We start from the raw sequence: 23,850 nt of genomic DNA, 5'->3' as shown, positions 1-23,850 counted from the left end.
AGAACGCGCTTGACAAACAGTTTAGCGAGGAGAAATCAATCTACATATTAAATTATGCTCACAAATTATTATGGTCATGTTTGTAATAGTTAAATAAGTAAATAATAAAAACGTGCATCTGCTAATAATTATGTAGATATAAATAAAACGTGCAAATATGTTAAAAAGCGATGCATCACAATACAAACTTGTATCTGATGTATCAGTGTTTTTTAAAATCAATGCCGATGCACCGGTGCGAATCCAGATTTGGCTTGTTTTTCATTTACGTACATAGCGATTAATAGGATTAAAAGTTTTACTTCAGACAACCACTAGAGGGCCTCAGTAAAATTTATCTTCACTTTAGTGTTCATCTTTATACTAAATACCGTCACTGGTTATATACACATTACGTTTAAACATGCATACTATAATAAAGTCATGAAGGGTATTATTTATTTTCATTTTCTAGTGGTTGAACCTACTTAGGTCCAACTTTAAATGAAAACCTTTTTTTCCCAGACGTCTGGGCTATGGACGACCCTGTACCGTCGTTCTGTTTGTGATTATGTACCGATAAATATAATCCAATTATGCATTGTTACTTTAAAGTATGAGGTTTGAACTGTTCAAGGAACTGTTTGGTGGTTAGGCTTTTGGCTGGTTCAACTTTGTCCTTTGTGTTTCTTTGTGACTAGAGTCGGTTGAATGAGAGTTTGAGGAACATATGAAGGGCAGAAGACAGAGCCGTGTTGTTAACATCGCCTGTTTCGCCGATTATGATTACATTTGAGATTAATGTTTATTAAGAATTGAGACAATGTGTTAAGAAATGTGTTTAAAACGGGTTAGAACAGGTTTGGGTCTCCTAGTTCAAGTTAAGGGAAAAGCTCATGCTACTGCATTCAAAGATCCTATAAAATTGTTTACTTTCAACTTTGCAACAACAGTTTTATATATATATATATACACACACACATACATACACATACATACACACACACACACACACGCGCACACACACACACACACACACACACTATAATTTCCGAAAGTATTGGGTCCCCTGGTGGTCTAGTGGTTAAGATGCAGCGCTCCCACCGCTGCGACCCGGGTTCGGTTCCCGGTCAGGGAACCATCCCCAGCCACTCTTAGTGCCGGTCCCAAGCCCGGATAAATTGGGGAGGGTTGCGTTAGGAAGGGCATCCAGCGTAAAACATGTGCCAAATCAAACGTGCGGAGGATCCGCTGTGGCGACCCCTAACGGGAGAAGCCGAAAAGAAAGAATTGGGTCACCTGACCTTTCCTGCTATATGTGGTTCTTTTCATTCACTTGAACTTGGAAACCCAAACCTGTTCCAGCATGGCAATGCCCCTGAGCTCTTTGAAGATCTGGTTTACATGATTTGGAGAGGAAGATCTTAAATGTCCTGATATAGATCTCTGATCTCAGTCCTACTGAACACTTTTGGGATGAATGTGAACGCTGACTGCACCCCAGGTCTCCTCACCTACATCAGTACCTGCCTTTTAAAATAGATTGTGGCTGATGAACACAAATATCCATAAGCACACTCCAAAATCTAGTGGAACATCTTCCCAGAAGAGTGGAGGGAATTATAAGAGCAAAGACACTATATCTCTTAACAACATCTCTTATTTCTGGACTATCAGCATGCAGGAGTGCTACTAATAAAGAGGCACAAATGCAGAATGTCTTTTTATTAATGTATGACCATTTTAAAGATACACAATGCTGTAATTTTGCTGACAGCTTATGGCTTTTCATTACAAGGCACCATGTTCTGTGCAAGAAGAGTGTGTGTGAGTGTGTGCTGATACTTGTTTAGGCAGGTTACAAAAGGTTGCATTTTCCAGCATGTTCCTGTCGCCAAATACACTCCATTTTTTTTAAGGAGAGGGATAAGATGTTGTTGTTGTTGTTGTTGTTTTGTTGTTCCAAAAGTGTGACGGACCTGATAATGGGCTTTGAGAATGGTATTGAGTGTGATAACAATAATGTGGTGTCTGTGTGCACTCAGGCTCACCTGGTGGCGGCGTTCGAGCAGAGCTTGGGCAACATGACAATCCGATTGCAGAGCCTAACAACAACAGCAGAACAAAAGGTAACAGTGTTTTAACAATTATGAGTAGCACAGCACTTAGCGATTCTGGGACGTATAGTTCGAGTTTTGTGGAAGGAGTCTCCAGTGACCGAGCTGTGAAGATTCGGATTTCCACAATGGAAATGTTTCTGAACAAAAAAGGAAAAAAATGTTTACCGCTTTTACAAGATAAAAGATACCACAAACATACACATTTTCTGATTTGTGAAATTAAATGTAAACGTTATATGATAAAAAAAAATATATGTATTTAAATAATGTAAAACTTAAAATCTTTGAATAATTGCTGTAGTATAGGAGGAATAAAACACTTAACAGCTGGATGTTACTGACAGTAATTTAAACGCCATCAAACCACTCTGTTGGTGATTATTTTCCTTTAGCATCATAATTTAAAGTGTGTTTTTTTTATTTTTTATTTTAAGTCCATCTATGTCCATATAAGTCGTCTTGGATAAGGGCATTTAACAAGAGCTATGGATGTAAATGTAATAGTGTAACGTAAATGTGTAACAAAACATGTAGTGCTCATGCATAAAGCTGAAGTCAAGTATGGTGTGTTTGTGTAGGACTCCGAGCTGAATGAAATGAGGAAGACCATCGAGCTGTTGAAGAAGCAGAACATCGCCGCCCAGGCTGCCATTAGCGGAGTCATTAACACCCCAGTGACCCCAAACAAAGGTTTAATCCAGTTTTGTAACACTTATGATTGTCTTGAAGAAGTATTATTTCTTTTTGCTTAAACGTTCTCTCTCATTATCTCTCACTTTAGACTCGTCTAGCGGTTCTTCTCTCTCAGCAGCAGCAGAAGCGGCAGATCTGCAGATTCAGCGCCAGCCATCGTCTGACAGTGTGTCGAGTCTCACCAGTCACTCCAGCCTGGAGCTCGACGCCAACAGCAAGAAGAAGAGGAAGAACTGGGTGAGCTTTTATCATTCATGTGCCATTCAGTACACCTACACACACAGACAGTATGTGGACACCTGACCATAAGATTGGTACGTGTTTTTTAAACATCCCATATTTGCTGTTATAATAACCTTCACTCTTCTGGGAAGATATTCCACTAGTATTTAGAGTGCGCTTTTGGAGATTTCAGATCATTCAGCCACAAGGGTGTAACTCTTCTTCTTCTTTTTAGGCTGCTCCTGTTAGGGGGCTCCACAGCAGAGCATCTGTCTCCATACCCCCTGTCCTCTACATCTGCCTCTTTCAAACCAACTACCTGCATGTCTTCCCTCACCACATCCATAAACCTCCTCCTTGGCCTTCCTCTTTTCCTCCTTCCTGGCGGCGCTATCCTCAGCATTCTCCTACTGATATACCCCATGTCCATCCTCTGCACATGTCCAAACCATCTCAATCTCGCCTCCCTCACCCTGTCTCCAAAACGTCCTACATGCGCTGTACCTCATATAAACTTTTTTCTAATTCTGTCCATCGTCGTCACTCCCAACGAAAACCTCAACATCTTCAGCTCTGCTACCTCAAGCTCCACCTCCTGTCTTTTACTCAAAGCCACTGTCTCTAAACCATACAACATCGCAGGTCTCACCACAGTCCTATAAACTTTCCCTTTCACTCTTGCAGATACTCTTCTATCACAATCACTCCTGCTATCACTCTTCTCCACCCACTCCACCCTGCCTGCACTCTTTTCTTTACTTCTCTAACACACTCTCCATTACTTTGCACTGTTGACCCCAGGAACCTGAACTCCTCCACCTTCTCCACCTCTTCTCCCTGCAACCGCACCCCTCCACTGCCCACCCTCTCATTCACACACATGTACTCTGTCTTACTCCTACTGACTTTCATTCCCCTTCTCTCCAGCGTGTACCTCCACCTCTCCAGGCTCTTCTCCACCTGCTCCCTACTCTCACCACAAATCACAATATCATCCGCAAGCATCAAAGTCTGCGGAGACTCCTGTCTGACCTCGTCTGTCAACCTATCCATAACCTCTGCAAACAGGAAAGGGCTCAGAGCCGATCCAACCTTTGATGCAGTCCAACCTTTACTTTGAACCAGTCTGTCGTTCCTACTGCACACTTCACTGCCGTCACACTGTCCTTATACATGTTCTGCACCACCCTCACATACTTCTCTGACACACCTGACCTCCTCATACAATACCACAATTCCACTCTCGGCACTCTGTCGTACGCTTTCTCTAAATCCACAAATACACAATGCAATTCCTTCTGTCCTTCTCTATACTTCTTCATCAACATTCTCAAAGCAAATAACACATCTATGGTGCTCTTCCTCAGCATGAAACCATACTGTTGCTCACAGATGGTCACCTCTTCTTTCAGCCTGGCCTCCACTAGTCTTTCCCATAACTTCATGGTGTGACTGATCAACTTAATTCCCCTGTAGTTACTGCAGGTCTGCACATCTCCCTTATTCTTAAAGATCGGTACTGGTACCAGCACACTCCTTCTCCAATCCATTTATATTTTATACATATTATTATTATTATTATACACACATCCTGATGCAACCAGAAATAAAAAAACTTGTATAAAACAATAATCCATACAAAAAAATGTGTTATGTTACATATACAGAGTTACATGTTGATATATGTTACAGTTACTACAGAAACACTACCTAAAGTAAACCTGGTTCTCCTTACTCGGCTGTTTTGCATTTTTGTGGATCGCAGCTCTGTTGTTGATTCTGATCTCACCCTATTTCAATGTAAAAATAATAATTAAATGCACCCACAATGCATTCTTCCATTATAACATAAGCGCCTAACGGCTCCAGGTCAATGTGGCAAACTTTTCTCATTTTCTCTGTGCTCACGTCTCACCGGAACGGTTTGCGAGTTTTTTTTTTTTGCATTTGACTCATGGCACTGAGATGTTGATCAGGACTGATTACTCACTGTCGAGCTTTGTGTAATTCTGACAAGTTTGGGCAGTTTGAGTAAACACACACGAGTTTGTCTTTTCTGTTTGTGACCCCTGTGTGTGACCTTTGAATCCAGTTTCTATGAAAGCATGAAGGAATTTACAGGGTGTGGCGATGTTGACACGCTTAAAGAGCCAATATTAAGCAATAAATCCATCACTATGAACAGATTTATTAATTACGCTTGTTTAGGCGTAGCGGTTATTTTTAACTCCTATGTTTAGGAATATTAGGAATGGTTCCTCCTGAACATCAGCGCACCTTCAGCACGAGCCCTGTTTTTCTTTCCTTCAGTTAAGGAGCTCCTTCAAACAGGCTTTCAGCAAGAAAAAGGCGCCAAAGTCGGCCTCGTCTCATTCAGACGTCGAGGAGATGGACGAGTCGTCTGCGCCTTCATCACCCAGACTGCCGTACGGCTGCCACTCCGCCGGGACGTCGCTGCTGCGACACTCACACTCTAACTCACTGTAAGTCTTTGTCCTTACTAGTACCTGAAATTTCCAGCACCTGTGTACTATCACCACTTGATTCATGACTCACTTTATGTATAAACTAGTGCCCCCTAGTGGTCCACAACATGTTGTATAGTGGTTCAATAACTTTGATGCCATAAAACGCGTCCTCCAAAAGCAAGGTTAATTCTATCTACGTCTGAAGACATTTTGTTCGAGATACATTTATTATATATATTTTCTCAGTTGCTTCGGAGCATTTCTCGAATCATTTCTCAATATCCGAACATCTCAGTCTCGCCATCTGTATGACGAGTCGTTTTGTCATTGTTCACAAACAAGATCATCTAAATGTTTAGTCATGTTGTCATTATGGCGCAGCCCGGTTTCAGTATTTCCTGATATAAACTACGGTTTGGATCACAATGATTGAAAACGAACGGGGCTCAATTTCTTCTGTACGGCATCTATGAATATGAACATACACATTAGTGTATGTGAGATTTTGATTAGCAAGAGACCGGACAGGATTCCCCCTTTTACTGTGCTCATTCATTTCCTAGTTGTTCATTTTTTTGATATATTTTAGAGAACTAGTTGATCATTGGTTTCTCTGATGCCATATATTTCTGTTAATTACTGACATTTCAAGGGTTCATCTGCACACTTCATCAATTTAAGTCACGTTTACAAAAACATGCAATGAACTGATGCTGAGATGATTTGTGGGTTAAAACTATTCAGGTGAAACCAGTATAATATATTTCGATCAATTGATAAATGTAGAAAACAGCAGACACTTGTACACAATCGATTAAATGAATGTACCAAAGCATTCGCAACTTGTGCACAAGTGACGACGTGATGTGGAGGTTAAACGAGTAGTTTTTAGAATTTCTTTTCCGAACTGAGAAACGCTTCGAAGCAACTGAGAAAAACGTGTCAATAACGAATATGATGAATAATGAATAAGCCTTCTGTTGAATAATGAATATGATGTGAGAATTTTAGATATCAGGAAATGAAAGCTTCTGATCTGACGTGTGCTCCGTTGTTTCATATCGAACCCAAATATTTTCAGCATATAGCAAAAATTTGCCGTTCCAATACTTTTGGAGGAGACTGGATTACCAGGCCATAAGTCTGAGGAACCCTAATATTGGACAGGAATTAAAAACTGGTGTAAGATATACACAAATGAACAAATTTCACATATAGATGCAGCAAGGTGGTGAAAAGTGATATAAAAATACAGTTAAAGACGGTATATCTTAATGTCCTTGATCAATGTGGTCTCAGATGTTCACTGTTGTGTTGTGCTTGCAAATGTGTGTGTGTTTGTGTGTGTAGTCCTCTTCTTTCGTCGCTCTCCATTTATGGAAATGGATGGGGTTGTAACAGTGCTCCCATCAGGACCGGCTCTCTGGCTCGGTAACAGATGCTAAAACAAAAAAATCAATAAATCAATTGTAAAAAAAAAATGTATTACAAAATGATCATAATCTGCTTTTTTATAAATCTAGAGAGCTGCTGCAGTATGGTGCCACAGCATATACTTCACATCCAGCTTGCATTATAAAGCATTAAGATGTGACTCCTGTTTTGGTGTGATGACATGACCTTATTATGACACTGATTAGTGCTAAATGTCTGAACGTGCAAAACCCTTGTGGTAAAACAGTGGTATTACATACGTTTTTTCAGGTGTCATGTGATTTCTGTCATTGAGGTAGATATCAGCAATACATGATACACTACATGGACAAAAGTATTGGGACACCTGACATTCCCAGCCATTTATGCTTTTTCCCCAAACTGTTGCCACAAGTTGGATGTGGTTGAATTACATTTTCCATTCACTTGAACTAGAAGACCTGAACCTGTTCCACCATGATAATGCCCATGTGCACAAAGCCAGCTCCATGATGATGTGGAAAATCTTTTGCTATAGAGCTTCAACCCTATTGAACACCTTTGGGATGAATTGGAACACCAACTGCAGCCCAGGCCTCCTCACCTCAGCTTCATCAGTACCATCAGTAACTAACACCCGTGTAGCTGAATAATCTTATATCTCCACTAGAGGTCGACAGATACAGGTTTTTCTCTGGCCGATATCGATATTTCAAAATCAGGGCAGTCGATGGCCGATATATGTTTTTTTTTGGCCAATATGTGGCCGAGTTTCTTTTTTTCCCCCTTCATCTAAAACAATCTAATACTGAATTAATAAGACATGATACAACAATTTCTTAAATGAAACATTCATTGAACATTACAAGACTTTCCATTCTGGTTTAAGGCTCACTAACAATACAGTTTTAAATCTTACTCTCATTCAATCTTTCCAAACATTTCTCTCTCTCCAAATGAGAGTTCTTCAAAAGAGAACTCCAGGTGGCTAAATAGCTTAGGGTTAGGGTTGACAAGAGGAAGAAAACGAAACACGCTTGTTTCATTCTTGCTCTTGTCTTTGCAACATAGAAGACAGAATTAAAGAAGCTACACGCATTCGTTAGTAATGATCACCGCAGGGGTAAACGCTGCTCGCTTTATGTATTTACAGTTCTAGCTCTTTCATTTTCCTTGTTTGGATGCCAAATACAGACTACTGACACCTGCTGGTACCTGCTTTGGTGTGTCAGATGCGCCTGCCTAATGATCAGCCTAATTTGCAGCACAATCAAAAATGAAAAAAAGAAAAAGTTTCGTCTGATCAATCGGCCGGCTGATCAATCGGTCGACCTCCACAAGCACACTTGAAAACATCTTCCCTGAAGAATGGAGGTTATTATACCAGTGAATAGGGACTAAATGTGAAATGGGTTGGTGAAAAGGATGTATGAATCTTATAGTCAGGTGTCCATAAACTTTTGTACAATAGTATATATAGTTTTTCATCTTTTCCTGGTAATATTTTTTTCTTTTTTTTTTTTTTCTATTATTTGTAAAGTCAAACCATTAGTTTTTTTTTTTTTTTTTTTCAATTTGGACCCCAATTTGTTCAATAGAATGTAACAAGTGCAACTGACCTACTAATAAATGTCCTATCTGGATGATTTGAATAATTACAAGCACTAATTATCTGCCTTCAATTGATTACTAACTCTAGTATGTGGAACATCAGTGTGTTGAGAGAACCTACAGTCAGAACCTACAGTATTATTTGTGATTTGTATTTTTCCGTGATGTATCTTTGTCGTTTGTGTGTGTGTGATACAGAATCTCCGAGTGTACGGACTGTGAGACGGAAGCGGTCATGCATTTGCGCAGTGAGCTGCGTGATAAAGAGATGAAGCTGACCGACATCAGACTGGAGGCTCTAAGCTCCGCCCACCAGCTCGACCAGCTCCGAGAGTCCATGAACTGCATGCAGGTTAGTCATCTTCCTTACGATATGAACTTCAAGAGAGGAAAACAGAGAATATGAAACAACATTTATATATATATACAATACAAGAGACAAACTATGAGGTCGTACATGTTGTCAGCATTGACAAATTTGTCATTTGAGAGGAATGTGACACGTCAGGAGGTGTAGCAGTGATGACACGTCGCCTCAACTGTCACTATGTTGATAAACATTCCCCCAATTAAATAAAGTCAAATTGACATAATGATATGTGCGTTAAGATGTTTTCTAAGTGTGTAGTGTGGTGTTTTGAGTCGTTTTGCCTGTTTGTCCAGGTCGAGATGGAGAAGTTGAAAGTGGAGAATGAGCGTCTGAGAACACCCAGTAGGGGGAGCTGCAGCACAACTACATCACAGCCATCTGTGTGTCCTTCAAACCACGGATTGTCCACTCAGTTGAGCCTGACCGAGTCCACTAGCCTGGGTATGCACACACACACACACACAAAACATAATGTGATCCTGAAAAGTTTTATTACAATAAACTTTACGTGTGTGTGTGTGTGTGTGTGTGTGTGTGTGTGTGTGTTTTCAGACATGCTGCTGGAGGACAGCAGCGATGGCGGCTCTCGTAAAGATGGACACCACGTAAAGGTGGTAGTAAGTCTGAACAGAGACCCGGAGCATAAAGAGGTGAGACATTTTTTGTCTTTTTAGTCGACATAATCTTTCAGCTCTGTTCTAAACTTTAGCAAAGAAACCAAACACTAACTCGTATAAACCTTTTTTAAATGAGCTTGCCATCAGCAGCTCTTTTTAACCACTGCATTCAACATCTGATCAATTACCATTTATTGAAATGATCATTTTTTGTAATCATTTTTTAAAGCCTAATTAAAAGCATGAATTAAAAGCCTCAATTAATGTGAAAAAATATAATTATATACCCCTCCATTAGGCATTAGGGAACCCCCATGACAAGGAAAGAATAGATTTGGGGGGTCCCCCCGTACGACTTGACTCAGTTCTAACACTGGTTGATAGTAATTACGGTCCAAATCCTTCCTCGAAATGTTACTTCGTAAAAAAATTGTCACCACCATCTAGCAAATCCTGTAGAGCGGCCATGAATTTAATCCCCTTATAGATTTATAGTCTGTGATTGGTCAGAAATAAATCCAATCTTATTATTCCAGATGAAGAAGTAAATGTTATTTGAAAAGTCTGTTTCTGGCACTGTTGCTTGTTATATAATTAATATTAGATTAGATTAGTATGGGAACTGAACCTGTTGTAGTGTGCAGCCCACTTGTTTCTGTTTCAGCCGTGTTTCTGTCTTTTCTCCTCGCAGGGCTGCAGACGGCGCGACTTCCTTATCGGATGCATTGGCGTCAGCAATAAAACCAAATGGGAAGTTCTGGATGGTGTCATCCGACGTCTCTTCAAGGTGCAGTAAAACAGAAAACTTCAGCATAATTAAACAAAAAACACCAGTGGATCTTTTTGACCAATCAGAATCAAGAATCCAATAGTTTTGTGCTATGAAATAATATTCAGGGAAATTCCCCCCTCTTGGGCCCTTGAGCAAGGCCCTTAACCCTCTATGCTCCGGGGGTCCTTTACAAGGGAAATATCAAGGTCCGTGACGTCGGAGTGACGTGGGGCCGCCTTCCCGTGGGCTCACCACCTGCAGGAGGGACCGTAAGGGACGGTGCTGTGAGGATTGAGCAGCAGTCGAAAGGCGGGGGCCTGCTTAGACTGCTGCCCCCGCGACCCGAATTTCGGATAAGCGGGAGAAAATAAATGAATGAATGAATTCCCTAAACATGTGTGTGTGTGTTTGTGTGTGTGTATGTGTGTGTGTGTGTCCTGCAGGAGTACATCATACACGTGGACCCGGTCTCACAGCTGGGCCTGAACACAGACAGCGTGCTCAGCTACGGTATCGGAGACGTTCGGCGCACGAGCGAAGCCGACACGCCGGAGCTGCTGCCCTGTGGCTACCTGGTGGGAAACAGTGACACCATTTCCGTCCACCTGAAAGGTAAACTGCACTTCTGCATTATTTTGATCTGATCCTGTTTGCCCTCTTTTTGCATGGATCCATGCCATGTACTAGGATTTTACAACACAAATGTATTTTAAAAGACATTATTTAGTAGACAGTAATACCTCTGAATGCTAAAACTGATGAGTACAGACTGAACATGTAGGTGGGAGCATTCGAAAACACTTTAGGACCCTTGATTTAGGCTTAAAATGCTCAGAAAGCATAAAACAGAACTGGCAACTCTTCATGCGTTTGTTTTACCGTGAAGTCCGAGCATTCGAGTAGCCAAACATTTTTCAGTTGCAATAAAGTGACGAGTACCGAATTAAATAAGTTTATTATTTATTATAAGTAGAATTTATATTTATTGAAATAAAGCCCAAAAGCCTTTTCTGTGCTCAAGGATCCTCACATTTACAGTATTTGGTAGGTGCCCTTTTTCAGAGCGACTTACAACTGAACAGTTATGTGTTGAGGGCCTCACTCAAGGGCCAAGCAGTGCCGCCTACCATATTGGCATCCTTCCAATATTAAGAATTTACCTGCCTACAGTTCAACACCAAATTGGGCATGTGTGTGTAAATATATATATATATGTGTGTGTGTGTGTGTGTGTGTGTGTGTGTGTGTGTGTGTGTGTGTGTGTGTGTGTGTGTGTGTAGCGCTTTTAACAATGGATATTGTCTTAAAGCAGCGTGGAAATAAATTGTAAGTTTGTCCCTCAAATATAAACTCCCTGAGATGTCATGAGGAAGAAGATAAAACCACCTGCCGGTCAAAGTTTTCTATAGGAAAGTTCAAGGGAGGGAACAATTCTGCAATGCCTTAGAGATGTATTACTACCGAACTATAGTTTGGATCTGTGTGTTTGGATCTGTGTTGCTTTGTAGGTGTCGAGGAGCACAGTGAGGACGCGCTGGTGTTTGAAACGCTCATCCCAAAGCCTATTCTAAATCGCTACGTGTCCCAGCTCAAGGAGCACCGGCGCATCGTTCTTTCTGGACCCTCAGGCACCGGAAAGAGCTACCTGGCTATGAGACTGGCTGAGCACATGGTGCTGATGGAGGGACCCTCACTGAGCAAACAGCTCATTACATCTTTCAATGTGGACAACAAGTCCAGCAAGGTGGAGTTTCAAATTTAATTTATCCACGTGTAGCTGCAGCAGCCGAACCTAACCAATTAATTTGATGCGATAGTGAGAAATATTTATTCAGCGTATTTCACCATGCAAAGGGTTCATCCTAAATAGGGTTGGAAAATTCCAGGACTTTTCCAGACCAGAAACTTTCCATAGGAATTAATGGAAATAAACTGGGAATTTACACCCCTTACATGCACCATGTATTCCTCCATAACATAACACATCATTTCTTTAGTCCTGCACACAAAATAATGTCAGAAAAAACTCATCTTGGCGATTATTTTAGGTAAATTACATAAATATCATACATTTATGTTTGAAACTTCCTTGTGCTGTGTGTAAGCTATTGTGCTACAAAACTATACCAACAATTAAATCAAAGTCAAAAATGTCGTTTTAAATCTGTGTTTGCATGTGTCAGCTTATGACCAAACAAAAGGTTTATATTTATACTTGCATAAATTAAATTATAGAATTTATATAATTACATTTAAATAAATTATATAATTATATACATTTCTAATTAATTCCCATAAATTTCCATAATTTCATATAAATTCCCGTAAGTTTCCAACTCGGAAATGCCCAAAAGAAAGTTCCCGTGGAAAGTTTCCAGGGAATTGACCTAAAATTTTCCACCACTTTGCAACCCTAATTCTAACCACAGTTTTGAAGGATTTCCGATCTGAAGTTCTGTGAAGAGTTGAATATCGGTGTAAACAGTGAAATGATGTTATTTAGGAGCTGAAGCAGTACCTTTCGAACCTGACTGAGCAGTGCATCAGCAGCACACGGGCCGCAGAAGCTCCTCGTGTCGTCGTCATAGAAAACCTGCACCATCTCGGCTCCCTGAGCGAGATCTTCAATGGCCTGCTGAACTGCAAACACCAACGCTGGTTAGTAGCTTCACGGAGAAAAACTGGATCACGCTGCATTATATCTATTTTACCTACATATCTCCACTGACACACACCATGTAGGTCTCTATATGTATACACTGGCAGTGTGGTGATGAGTTTGGAGTTTCAAAACAAACAATGTGTCTGCTGACTTTATAACAAACACATACCATGTTGGTGGACACTGAGATCCTACAGATCATCGTTGGCTTTTTAACATTGCACTTTTTTTTAAAGAAAAATGGAATCTGATTGGTCAGAAGATATACTTTAGGGTAACAGTAAAGCTGCCTCTCACTGAGCCTAATCCCACAATTACATTGTTGATAACTAGCCCACTTTCCCCATAAAACTCAGTGCCACCCAGATGAGGATTGGTTCCCATCTGAATGTTGTTCCTCATGGTTTCTACACAAATGATAAAATTTTGATATTTATACAAATGATATTTTTTGAATATGTATTATCATGACCAGTCTCTGTGTGTTCACAGCCCCTATATAATCTGCACGATAAACCAAACGTCGTCAACCACGTCCACCCCGGATCTGCAATTTCACCATAATTTCAGGTAGGGTTTCTTTAGTGCACTTAAAAGCCCACAAACACATTACACACCCTGAATTCTCTCTTATTTTTTTACTCACCGTATAATATTTCAGCGATCTTTCAAACTCTCCACAAGAGGGCACTGTCCTGCTACTCTTTTCATATGGTGCGTTGTAACGCACACCCAAAAGTTAATATACACTGAGCATATATGTATAGATGTATAGATCTTTAACTCATCTTAAACCTTACAGTCGCATACACTAAGGGAAGTGGTAGCTAAGTAAAAATCTGGTGCCACTCTTGGGGCCCTTGAGCATGGCCCTTAACCCTCCATAATCCAGGGGCGCTGTATCATGTCTGACCCTGCGTTCTGACCCCAACTTTCTAACATTGCTGAAAAATGAATTACTCTGTTCTGTAAAAAGTACATGTGACAAGTAAACTCCCACTTTGCCCGAATTATGAATTCATTTAATTATTAATTATTTAATTAACAAGATTGTATAAAAAATTTCAGACTTTTTTTTGATTATGGTCACTGGATAATACTTTAGTACTCAGACTAAATACACACACAGACTGTTGTTAAAAGTGTCAGCAATTCCACTGGATTTGTGCGTAACATTATGTTTTACTATATAAATTATAAAAGAATCTTCAATTCCTTTTAATACACAGGAACTATAAGGTTTGTAAACTGTATGTCAGTCCAAAGAAGTTTTAGCTCCGTGGGCTAAGATGTGGGACGTCTGATTAGAAGCTCAGGAATTCCCAGCACCACAAAGCTGCTACTCCTGGACCTTGAGCAAGGACCTTAACCCTTAACTGCTCGCTTGTATATATATGCATGTTGCTCTGGATGAGGGCATCTGCCAGATGGTGTAAATGTAGTAGCAAGTACACAGCTCTCAAATGACGGTGTTTTAACTTCCTGTTTCAGATGGTTACTTTGCGCCAATCACGCTGAACCAGTGAAAGGCTTCTTGGGCCGTTTTCTGCAGCGGAAGCTTCTGGAAACCGAGATCAGCAGTCGCACGCGTAACGTTGACCTGGTGAAGATCATCGAGTGGATCCCGTGCGTCTGGCAGCATCTCAACCACTTCCTGGAGAAACACAGCTCCTCTGACGTTACCATCGGTGAGTTCAGTTACAACCAGTAACATCCTGACTAGTGTATTGAATAAAAAAACTCAGCTGGAACCTCTTCCTCTGCAGGGCCACGCCTCTTCCTGTCCTGTCCTATGGACGTCGAGGGTTCTCAAGTGTGGTTTACAGACCTGTGGAACTACTCCATCATTCCCTACATGCTAGATGCTGTTCGTGTGGGGCTGCAGGTACAAACACGCAAAACATTTATACCTTATTGTGTGACTGCAGATATTTTGTGTTTATTTTAAGTAACATTTTGTGTGTGTTTGTGTGTGTGGTGTAGCTGTATGGTAGAAAGGCAGCCTGGGAGGACCCATCTCTCTGGGTGTTGGAGAATTACCCCTGGCCCCCCGGCCCTCAGCAACTCCAGTGTCCTTCTTTGCTCCAACTGCGGCGTGAGGACGTGGGCTTTGACAGCTTCCCCTGTGAACCTGGCACACAGGGCACAGAGATCACACTGGACGGGGCAGAATGTGACCCACTGGTGAGACCGCAACCCACATTTTAATCAAATTGTCTACAATTTATGTAACACTTCTCAGTGTATTTCCAGGGAAATGTTACCATATTTTTTAGCAACATCACCCGGTTCCTAACATTCGCACAGGCAGGAGTGAGAGAGAAAGTAGAAAGACAAATCGTTCTATCACGTTTTTTTTATTTATTACTTTTTCATTTTCAGTGTCAGAGCTTTGTAACAGTTAAAGGTAAATCTGTTTCTTTTTATTTTTCAAACTCTTTAGGACATTTTTTATTTCATTTTGTTTTGGCTTGATTATCAGAAGTAAGATAAAGAAGAGAGTTTGGTGAAAAGATGATCTTTGTATTGTAGATGCTACAGCATTATTGTTCCTAAAAATATATATATATATATATATGTATATATATATATATATATATATATATATATATATATATATATATATATATATATATATATATATATATATATATATATATTCTTGTTCTCCGTTAATGGAGAATAATAAACTTCAGGGTGGCAACAGTAACTCTGCCATCCTCCTGCCATCCTCGCCCTCATTTCTTTCATATGTGTTTTTAATAAAGTGGAATAAAACCAGCAATATGATTGCACGACTTTTGGTGTCAGGGCCAAGAATTAAACTCAGATTACCAGTGTAAGAAACAGTCGAATGTTTTTATTAGGTCTAAAAATGCAAAAATAGAATAAAGACATAAAAATCCACAAATCCAATCCAAATCCCAAACGTTCAGAGACCAAAAGAACGTTTGGGATTTGGATTGGATTTGTGGATTTTTGAACAACTTGACTGGAAGGTTTAGCAACATTTAAATAAAATACAAAAAAGAAATGGGACACAGGTGGCAGTAATCATACAAAGGGAAAATATCATGATGGAACAATGGCGGCCTCTAGGGGCCAAAACACAACACAACACAAATCCACACAGTCCTGAATCCTGACCTTTTGACATCTCCTTATCATCATAGATGAATATGCTAATGAGGCTAAAGGAGGCGGCTCACTGCACCGGCCCGCTGATCGACGACAGCGACTCCCTGCAACAACTGTGACAGCGAGGACATCTCTGAAATCTCATTGGTCGAATCTATACTGTGATCAACCAAGCAATACGTCTTACTCTTCCGTGAAGAGAAAAGTTTACTATTAGTAACGGCATCAACAACTGAAGAATCACTGATGGAATGATATTGATCATAAAAAAAGAAATGACAAGCCTGGAGCAATTAGACTTGTTGCTAACACGGTTGGCCTTGTTGACTTTGTGTAACGAATCTAATTGTTTAATCACATGACCTTTGTGATTACTTGCAGCACCTTGTTTTTTTTCCTGTGAACAAAGTATACATGCCTTCGTAACTAGCCGTCATGCTAGCTTGAAATCGAGCCACCATAATTGTCACGCGCTCCACATATGTCTTGTTGAATGGCTTTCGGCATGCAAAGTGGAGGAAAATCTCAGACACCGCCAAGTTTGTCGTTTGCTAGCAACACATGTGCTAGCTAACTGTACGAATCGAGTCACATTTTCTTCCACTGGAAACTGCATAGTCATGGGGTTTTATATTTAACAATCGAAAAATGCCTCTGTGTTGATCGATCGCACCGATCAACACAGGCGATTGTCGAATGCACCGTAAATTTAAGTCGTGACGTCAAAAAGTAACAGAGGAGATTATAATCAAATTATAATAATGTAGTAGTAATAATGACATCATTTTAATGACGTCAAATGGAATTCCAAGGAATTCGTTTGAGTGAACAGATAAGTCAAATTGCAACAAAAGCAATCAGTTTTACACGATGCTTTACGGAATATGAGAACGTGCAGCGTTATTACGTCACAAATTCTACGAGCCAATCAGGTTGCGGTATGCAGATGAAGGCCGTATAGGGCATCGGTTTACTAGGAAAAAAATTCAGGCTTATCTATAGTTTGTATTCCATATTCAATCCATTTGGATTTTTGTTCAGATTCATGGATTCTTGGATTCATGTTCATGTTTTTCGGCGAGTTTTAAAAGCGTTGGGCATTTTGCCTTTGTTCTGCAACCACTACTATCAATTACACGTGATGTATACAGCAATACTGGATTGTTCTCAACAAATTTCATTGTTGAATTTCATCTTTAGACACGGAAATGTTACGGTGGAGAAATCAACACAGGATGTCTTGAATTTCTTTGGACATGTAGTATATACCATGCACAAGTTTCTTTCCTCAGTTCAGTGTCTCAAGGCTGCTCTGAGCTCCAGCTTCTGCAGTGTGTGGTTTAATTTTCAGCAGAAATACATTTCAGGACATCATGGTGCATATTCAAGGTCTTTTTTTTTTTTCAACACGTGTTCAGACTTGACTAATCTTGTGCATGCACAATCAAGGAAATTGTATCACGTGGGCTCTTTGGAGCTTCCGTGCACACTAAGGAACATTGTACTGTAGGTGGTGCTCATGTTTCCTAACGCCTTACAACTTTTCTAGTAGGAATCTTAAATGCTGGAAATGTTTCCTCACACTTTGACAGTGGTGTGTTTAAGCGGAACATGTTTCAAATTAAATCCATCATGAGAAATGAGTTTCTTGAACATCTGGTGAGGTCAAATCACAATAGCTTGGTGCTCCGTTATACAGCCAAACAAAGTGTTGGAATTTTCATGCTGGAAAACCACAAATCATTGTAGCTTCCAGAATTTCTTCGAATCACGACGCTTTAAAGGAGCGGTTCGGAATTTCAGATCAAAGCTACCCTGTCTCCTCCTTTTACTCCGCCTTCTTATGACCAACTCATCAGCAAATTTTTACTCACTGTATACTTTATATACCTTGCATATTGTTGAACGAGTCTAATTTTGTCAATTTATCTGAGGTTCTGTAGAAAATGGTATCATTATTTCAGGTCTAGAAGCACTTTGAAAGAATACGAACCGCTCCCTTAATCTCAGCGAATTCTCCGAGACGGTGATGACTGCCTGTTTTCACGAGAGTCTCCTTTGTTCGAACGGAGAGTGTGATTGGGGAATTGATTATGTGAATTGCCAAAAGAGGAGATTAAAAAGACCTCTTGTTTTATGTGTCCATACACAGAAGCACTTTTATAACACACACACACACACACACACACACACACACACACACACACTCAGTAGTCAGTAGTCTTTGGTACTCTTTTGCCTAATCTAAAGTCCTCTGAGTGATCTGCTTTTCCAAGAGCCGAGTGCCGGCGTGTCTAGTTGGTCGATCGGGAGAATTATCCCGCTGTCGTTTTTTTTTTTAACACTGTTTCAAAGGAGCCCTCTGCGCTGCTTTTGTTTAAACGTCTGCACTTTGTTCGCTCCAGAAATGAAGGCTTTTTTATTTTTTTTCCTCGGGCCTTCGTGTGACATTCAGCGTCGGAATTACGGAGCTTTTTTCGACGGACCGTCGGATTCATAGGACCCTATGCAATTTTTCTCTACTAGTTGTGGATTCTAACACTGACACATTTTGTTTTCAAACATTGCTCGTATTTTTTTCTTTTGGGAAATTTGTACGATACGTGTGTACATTTGAAACTTTGTACCAGAAATTGACCATGTTCTCTAACAGTTTTGTAAAGTTAATGATGTACAGATGAGTTTTCTATCACCTTGTACAGATTGTTCAGGTTTTTTCTTTTTTTTTTTTTTTTTTTTTTAGCTCCTGGAAAATAAAGACCATATGTCTCTCATCTGTTGATTATTTGGTGTCATTTGTAGCTTACAGGACAATAGAGTACGCTTGTGTGATATACAGTAGGATGAGGATTAGTCGAGGAATCGCTATCATTCTAAACTCAATTTCAGCTCAAAAGATAAAAATAAAAATTCCAGCCGTATCTCCAAGTGAAAGATTATACATATTATGTAACACTATTTATTTTGGCAGCTTTGATACTGCGATTTGTGGTTCTACAACTCCATTTCTAGATTAACATCTAATTTAGCATCATGATCAGAATCCGATCGAACTTGTGGGAAACATTTTGGGGCTCAGCGCTGATTTAAAGTGGCTTTATTCTGATTATCTAAAGTCTGATGTATAATTTGTTTCAAATAAAAAAGGACATGAGAAACAAGTCAGTCTTTTTTAGCTTTAATGATAGGTATTTTTTTGCTAACAAACATTCACAGATAACTAGCAGACAGCTAATATATTTAAGTGAGCCTAGCAAACTTATTTCAAGCTAATCTTATATTTAAAAATAAATAAATTAAAACTTGATTGAGCTAGTCTTTATTTATTTTTTACTTAATTTTTTGAAGTTTTTGTCCACATTTCTGACAGACATTGACACTCATTCTCTCGATGTCTAAACCAAGTTTTGTTTGTGTGTTTATTTTTTTTAACTACAGACTTATGGGGCATTAGTCCATGACTGGTAAATTCCCCCTCAGCAGAAACATATTCCTCATGAAAGTGATGAAATGTTCTTGTTCTTTCGGCTTCTCCCATTAGGGGGCGCCAAATTTTTTTTTTAATTTTTAAAAAAATTTAAAAAGGCAAAATATATATATATATATATATATATATATATATATATATATATATATATATATATATATATAAATATATTATTATTTTTTTTTTTTTTTTGCCTTTTTAAATTTTTTTGCCCTAAAACTTATAGAAATGCTGATTTTTTTTTTAAACGTGTAAAATGTAAACGTTTTTTCTATTATTTTTCTTGTTGTTTTGTTTTACATAAAACCTAATTCTCAGGGTGAAAAACATTATAGCACTCTAATTTGCATCTGTTCTTGAGGTGATTTGTGGGATGTTCAAAACAAACAAACAAAAAACAAATCTTATTCCCTTTGGATTTTAATATGCAAAAATATTTGCCCCACTCCAAGTATTTACAATTCATCCTTACAAACATCAGCATACAAAATAATATATGACTTAAGTTATACATTTAGGATCTACATCGTTTAGATTAAACATGGAAAATCTAAACAGGGAAAAAAAAGCAATCATCAGGAAAAGGTATGAATCTTGTTCAGCTATAAAATGCTTTATACAAAATAGTTCCAAATATGTAAAAAAAAAAAAATATATATTATACAAAAAGTTACGGCTGCCAAAAACGCAGCCAAATCAAAGGCATTAATTCAGTAGCCTGAATATTTCATGCATATTCATTATTATTTTTTCTTTGTTTGTTCAGTGTGGAAATGTAGCTACTTAATAGCTGCCTCATTAATAACATGGATGTGTTTCTGTGATGGAATAAACAAATTTTAAAAAATCGATAAACTGCATTGTAAATCAAACCAGCAACAAATAATCGTCAAAAATCTTGTGTCACTTTAACACTGAAATTTTAATACTGATGCATAATATTTATGAAACCCTCTGCTGGTGGGTGTCAAAACCTTTCTACAGAGGTTGAATGTCTCTCAGCTTGATTCAGTCTAACCCCTTAGTAGGATCGTTTCCATTTGGAGAACTAAAGATTAGACACACAGTCTGTTTTTTTTTGTTTCCTGGCTACGATACGGTAATTTCTTCATCATCTGAAGAGTCCGAGTTTTTGCTGGAGTATGACGGAGACCTGAGGAGTGAATCTGAAGCGTTTTGAAGATCTTTGCCTATGTGAGGATGGTAGAATGCACCGTGTGGCATGTCCCTTTCAAGATTCTCGTACTTGATCCCGACGTCGCTGAGATCCGGGTTAGGGTTCGTCTTTGTTGGCAGAGTTTGTTCTCGACAGCCACCTGAGGACAAAAGTTCCCTCTCTTTGGAATTCCTCCATTTCATTCGTCGGTTTTGGAACCAGATTTTGACCTACAAGAAAAAAAAAATAAAAATCATTAAGAATTACAACAAGCAAAGTTGGTTTAAAATGCTTGCTAGATCGCTAGCGTTTATCTCTTGTAGGACCTACCTGAGAGTCTTTCAGGCCGAGTTTCACGGCTAGCTTCTTCCTGTCCGGTTTGCTGATGTACTTCTGCTTCTGAAACATTTTTTCCAAAGCTTTGCGTTGCACGTCTGAAAACACAGCCCGCCTCAGCATGCCTCTCCTCGGCTTCCCCCTTGCTGAAAGTGGCCATGAGAAGGTTCCCGGTATAGGAACCACCGAGTTTGAAGCTGTTAAAAAAGAGGCATCATTGAGTCCATCAGATAGAGACAGGCAGATGTATACAAAGTCAATTCTTCCTGCTCTAACCTTATTGAAGGGGATCCATTTGAGTGGAACGAGGCAACTAATTAGCACATTTGCTTGGCTCCCCAAAAGCATTGGTATGGTAAAAAAGGCCGAGTAGCTATTCAGTCTCCTCCGGTGGAGGACACAAAGCGCTAATGAAGCGTGCACGGTAATTGTGTAGTAATGAACTAACTGAAAAAAGGCTTAAGACAGGCCACTAAAGCCATATATTATGGCGACAAAAAGGGGATTTACACTTCGAAACTAAACACAATTGCATGCCAAGATCATTTGGAGAATACTGATGGTGGGGATTTATTTTAGCCTTATATCAGCCTATTCCAACCTATTTTCAAAGGTCTATTTGCATCAGCTATAGGCTAAGTGATATAGACCTAAACCTACATTGTACAACCTACAAAAGCCTAATGCTGTGTTCTTTTTTTAAAAACCATTCATTAGACTGGGTCCTAAATGTCCTGAATAAACCGAATTCCTTAATTAGATTATATTTTTTTGCATTTCCGCTACTTTGCAGACCCGGACTATGAATGTATTTAAAACAGTCTGAATCCAGCTAACTTTTGCTGTCTTGGTAACTTGTTAAATGAATAATCGCAGGCTACAAAACTAGCCGTAACACCAAATGCCTAAAACTGCTTCAGTCACAACCAGGGATTTTTCTTTTTTGCCTATTTTCTTGATGTATAGTACTTATACATACTTAGTGTTATTAACCTTGCTTCATATCTTGATAAACATTTGCAGATAGCTAGCAGATGGCTAATCAATTTAAGGGAGACTAGCAAAGCAAAAATCTCAAGCTAATCTTTTGTGCCTCAGAAGAACTTTAAGCAAGTCTTGAATTATTTGTTGGGTTTTTTAAAAACTAATCAGTTTGTTTGAGGACAAATTTCTGACGGACAAAGCGACTTGTTCGCTCTGTGGCTCAACCGAATTTGGTTTTAGCCTCCATTTTTACAAGCATTGTTTTCATTGTTAGCTTAATTGGCCTATGAAGGCGGCCTTGTGAGGAGATTGGATCCTTGAATAGAAAAAATAGGGCATTAGACCATGACTGTTAAATGGCCATCAGCATTACTGCATAAGGAAATACTGTGTTGGAGGGTTTGAGGGGGGATGCTAAAGGAAATCTGACCCAATGTGTCATGGTGGGCAACGCAGGTTTGCTGATGGTTAATAAATGGAGTAATCAATAACTCTCACCACTCTGTTTGGCTAGTGTTCTACCTAGTGTATAGCGAAGGCTATGCTCGCTACTTATTAACTTTTTTTCCAAACAAAAACAGCCCACGTCAATCAAATATCATCTGAATCACGATCATGAAGCTCGCAAGGTATGAGTGCGACATCTTATTAGCTTTATATCGTAGAAGACGGAAAATCCTGAGGTAATATATATCTTCCTACAGGCGTTATGATATCAACTCCGAACATGTGCATACCACCACACAGCTAAGGCTTAACATGTCAGTGTTTGACAGCTTCTAGTTACACCATGTATGTGTGTGTGAGTCAGTGTGTGTGTGGCTTCCCAGAGGGAGCTGCCCTAATTGGTCACAGTGCTAAAAGCTTTGTGGGTGATCTGCGTTTGGCTCGGTGGGAAAATGGCGGTGATGAAGAGAAGGGACCCGCCTTAAATTTGAACCGTGAAAATCCTGACTAATTTGTAGATCAGGAGGACAAAATGTCAGCAGTCACTGCACTTTGCTAAACAGGCCCTTGGAAATTGGCGAGACACGATTTCACAATTGCGGCCCTTACAAAACTTGGACGCTGTCAAGGAGCTGTGTTAATGCTTAAAAATGTCCTGATTGCTTTATAATAATATGATAATATGCATATTATTGTGAAATTTGTTTTTAAATAAGGATTTGTATGAGATGCACTGATAGAGAAATTTTATAAATGAAAGGAAAACAGCTACTCACCAGGGAAATAAGCGGCTCTGATGAATGGATGGAATGATGCCTCAAAGTAGGGGAAGGGAAAGTGTTTGGGGCTCATGCTATGCAGCAAAGGTGGAGGTGATGCTGTTAAACACAAAATAATCGCCATTAATACACAACATTTACTGCACAATGCATGGTTTTTAAATTGAATAAAATTCTCTTTGTATGAATCAGCGAATTAGTCGTATTTATTAATATAATTAATCTCTTCAAATATTTTTTTTTCTTATCTGTCTGTAAATAATTACTCAAGTTTCCACAAAATATATATCAACGTATAATACAAGTTTCGTTATTTGTTCGTTTTGTCTTATTGAGCTGTATATTGTGTAATTTTATTATTTGCATACAAAAATAAATACCTTTTTGTGTAGCACATTTACTAATTAATTAATGCATTCATAATTTTTTTTACTATAATATATATGAATAATACTATAAATATATAACTATATTTTACCAATATTTTGTGATTAAAAGGTGTGTATTTTATTTGTTTAATTTATCAGCATGTATTGCATATCTGTATGCATAAATGTACATTTATATATCTATACATATATATTTATAGCTACAAA

The 23,850-nt window shown here is 39.1% G+C and overlaps 2 protein-coding genes across 9 annotated transcripts in view; one reads left to right on the top strand and one right to left on the bottom strand.

Annotated features, from left to right (window-relative positions):
- The window catches only part of nav2b (neuron navigator 2b), a 148,387-nt gene extending 129,548 nt beyond the window's left edge, over positions 1-18,839 (top strand). For 7 of the 8 annotated variants that reach the window (XM_083560933.1, XM_083560932.1, XM_083560931.1 and 4 more), the window contains 17 exons: positions 2,025-2,108; positions 2,678-2,789; positions 2,881-3,029; positions 5,325-5,497; positions 6,833-6,913; positions 8,705-8,858; positions 9,170-9,317; positions 9,429-9,526; positions 10,185-10,280; positions 10,709-10,877; positions 11,774-12,009; positions 12,769-12,923; positions 13,420-13,497; positions 14,419-14,615; positions 14,694-14,812; positions 14,911-15,111; positions 16,101-18,839. In XM_083560933.1, coding sequence (XP_083417059.1) covers positions 2,025-2,108; positions 2,678-2,789; positions 2,881-3,029; positions 5,325-5,497; positions 6,833-6,913; positions 8,705-8,858; positions 9,170-9,317; positions 9,429-9,526; positions 10,185-10,280; positions 10,709-10,877; positions 11,774-12,009; positions 12,769-12,923; positions 13,420-13,497; positions 14,419-14,615; positions 14,694-14,812; positions 14,911-15,111; positions 16,101-16,184 — 2,334 coding nt within the window. In that variant the 3' untranslated portion in view covers positions 16,185-18,839. The remainder of the gene's footprint in view (positions 1-2,024; positions 2,109-2,677; positions 2,790-2,880; positions 3,030-5,324; positions 5,498-6,832; positions 6,914-8,704; positions 8,859-9,169; positions 9,318-9,428; positions 9,527-10,184; positions 10,281-10,708; positions 10,878-11,773; positions 12,010-12,768; positions 12,924-13,419; positions 13,498-14,418; positions 14,616-14,693; positions 14,813-14,910; positions 15,112-16,100) is intronic. The other variant, XM_083560929.1, reaches the window with a different exon arrangement.
- A 1,046-nt stretch (positions 18,840-19,885) lies between these two features.
- dbx1b (developing brain homeobox 1b) overlaps positions 19,886-23,850 on the bottom strand; it is a gene marked incomplete at its 5' end in the record, with an annotated part of 4,435 nt that continues 470 nt past the window's right edge. The window contains 3 exons of the mRNA XM_083561145.1: positions 19,886-20,938; positions 21,039-21,241; positions 23,252-23,353. Coding sequence (XP_083417271.1) covers positions 20,642-20,938; positions 21,039-21,241; positions 23,252-23,353 — 602 coding nt within the window. The 3' untranslated portion in view covers positions 19,886-20,641. The remainder of the gene's footprint in view (positions 20,939-21,038; positions 21,242-23,251; positions 23,354-23,850) is intronic.

The sequence above is a fragment of the Silurus aristotelis genome, assembly GCF_946808225.1.
Source record: "Silurus aristotelis genome assembly, chromosome: 14".
NCBI classification, from domain to species: Eukaryota; Metazoa; Chordata; class Actinopteri; order Siluriformes; family Siluridae; genus Silurus; species Silurus aristotelis.
This window is presented reverse-complemented; position numbering and strand designations above follow the sequence as displayed.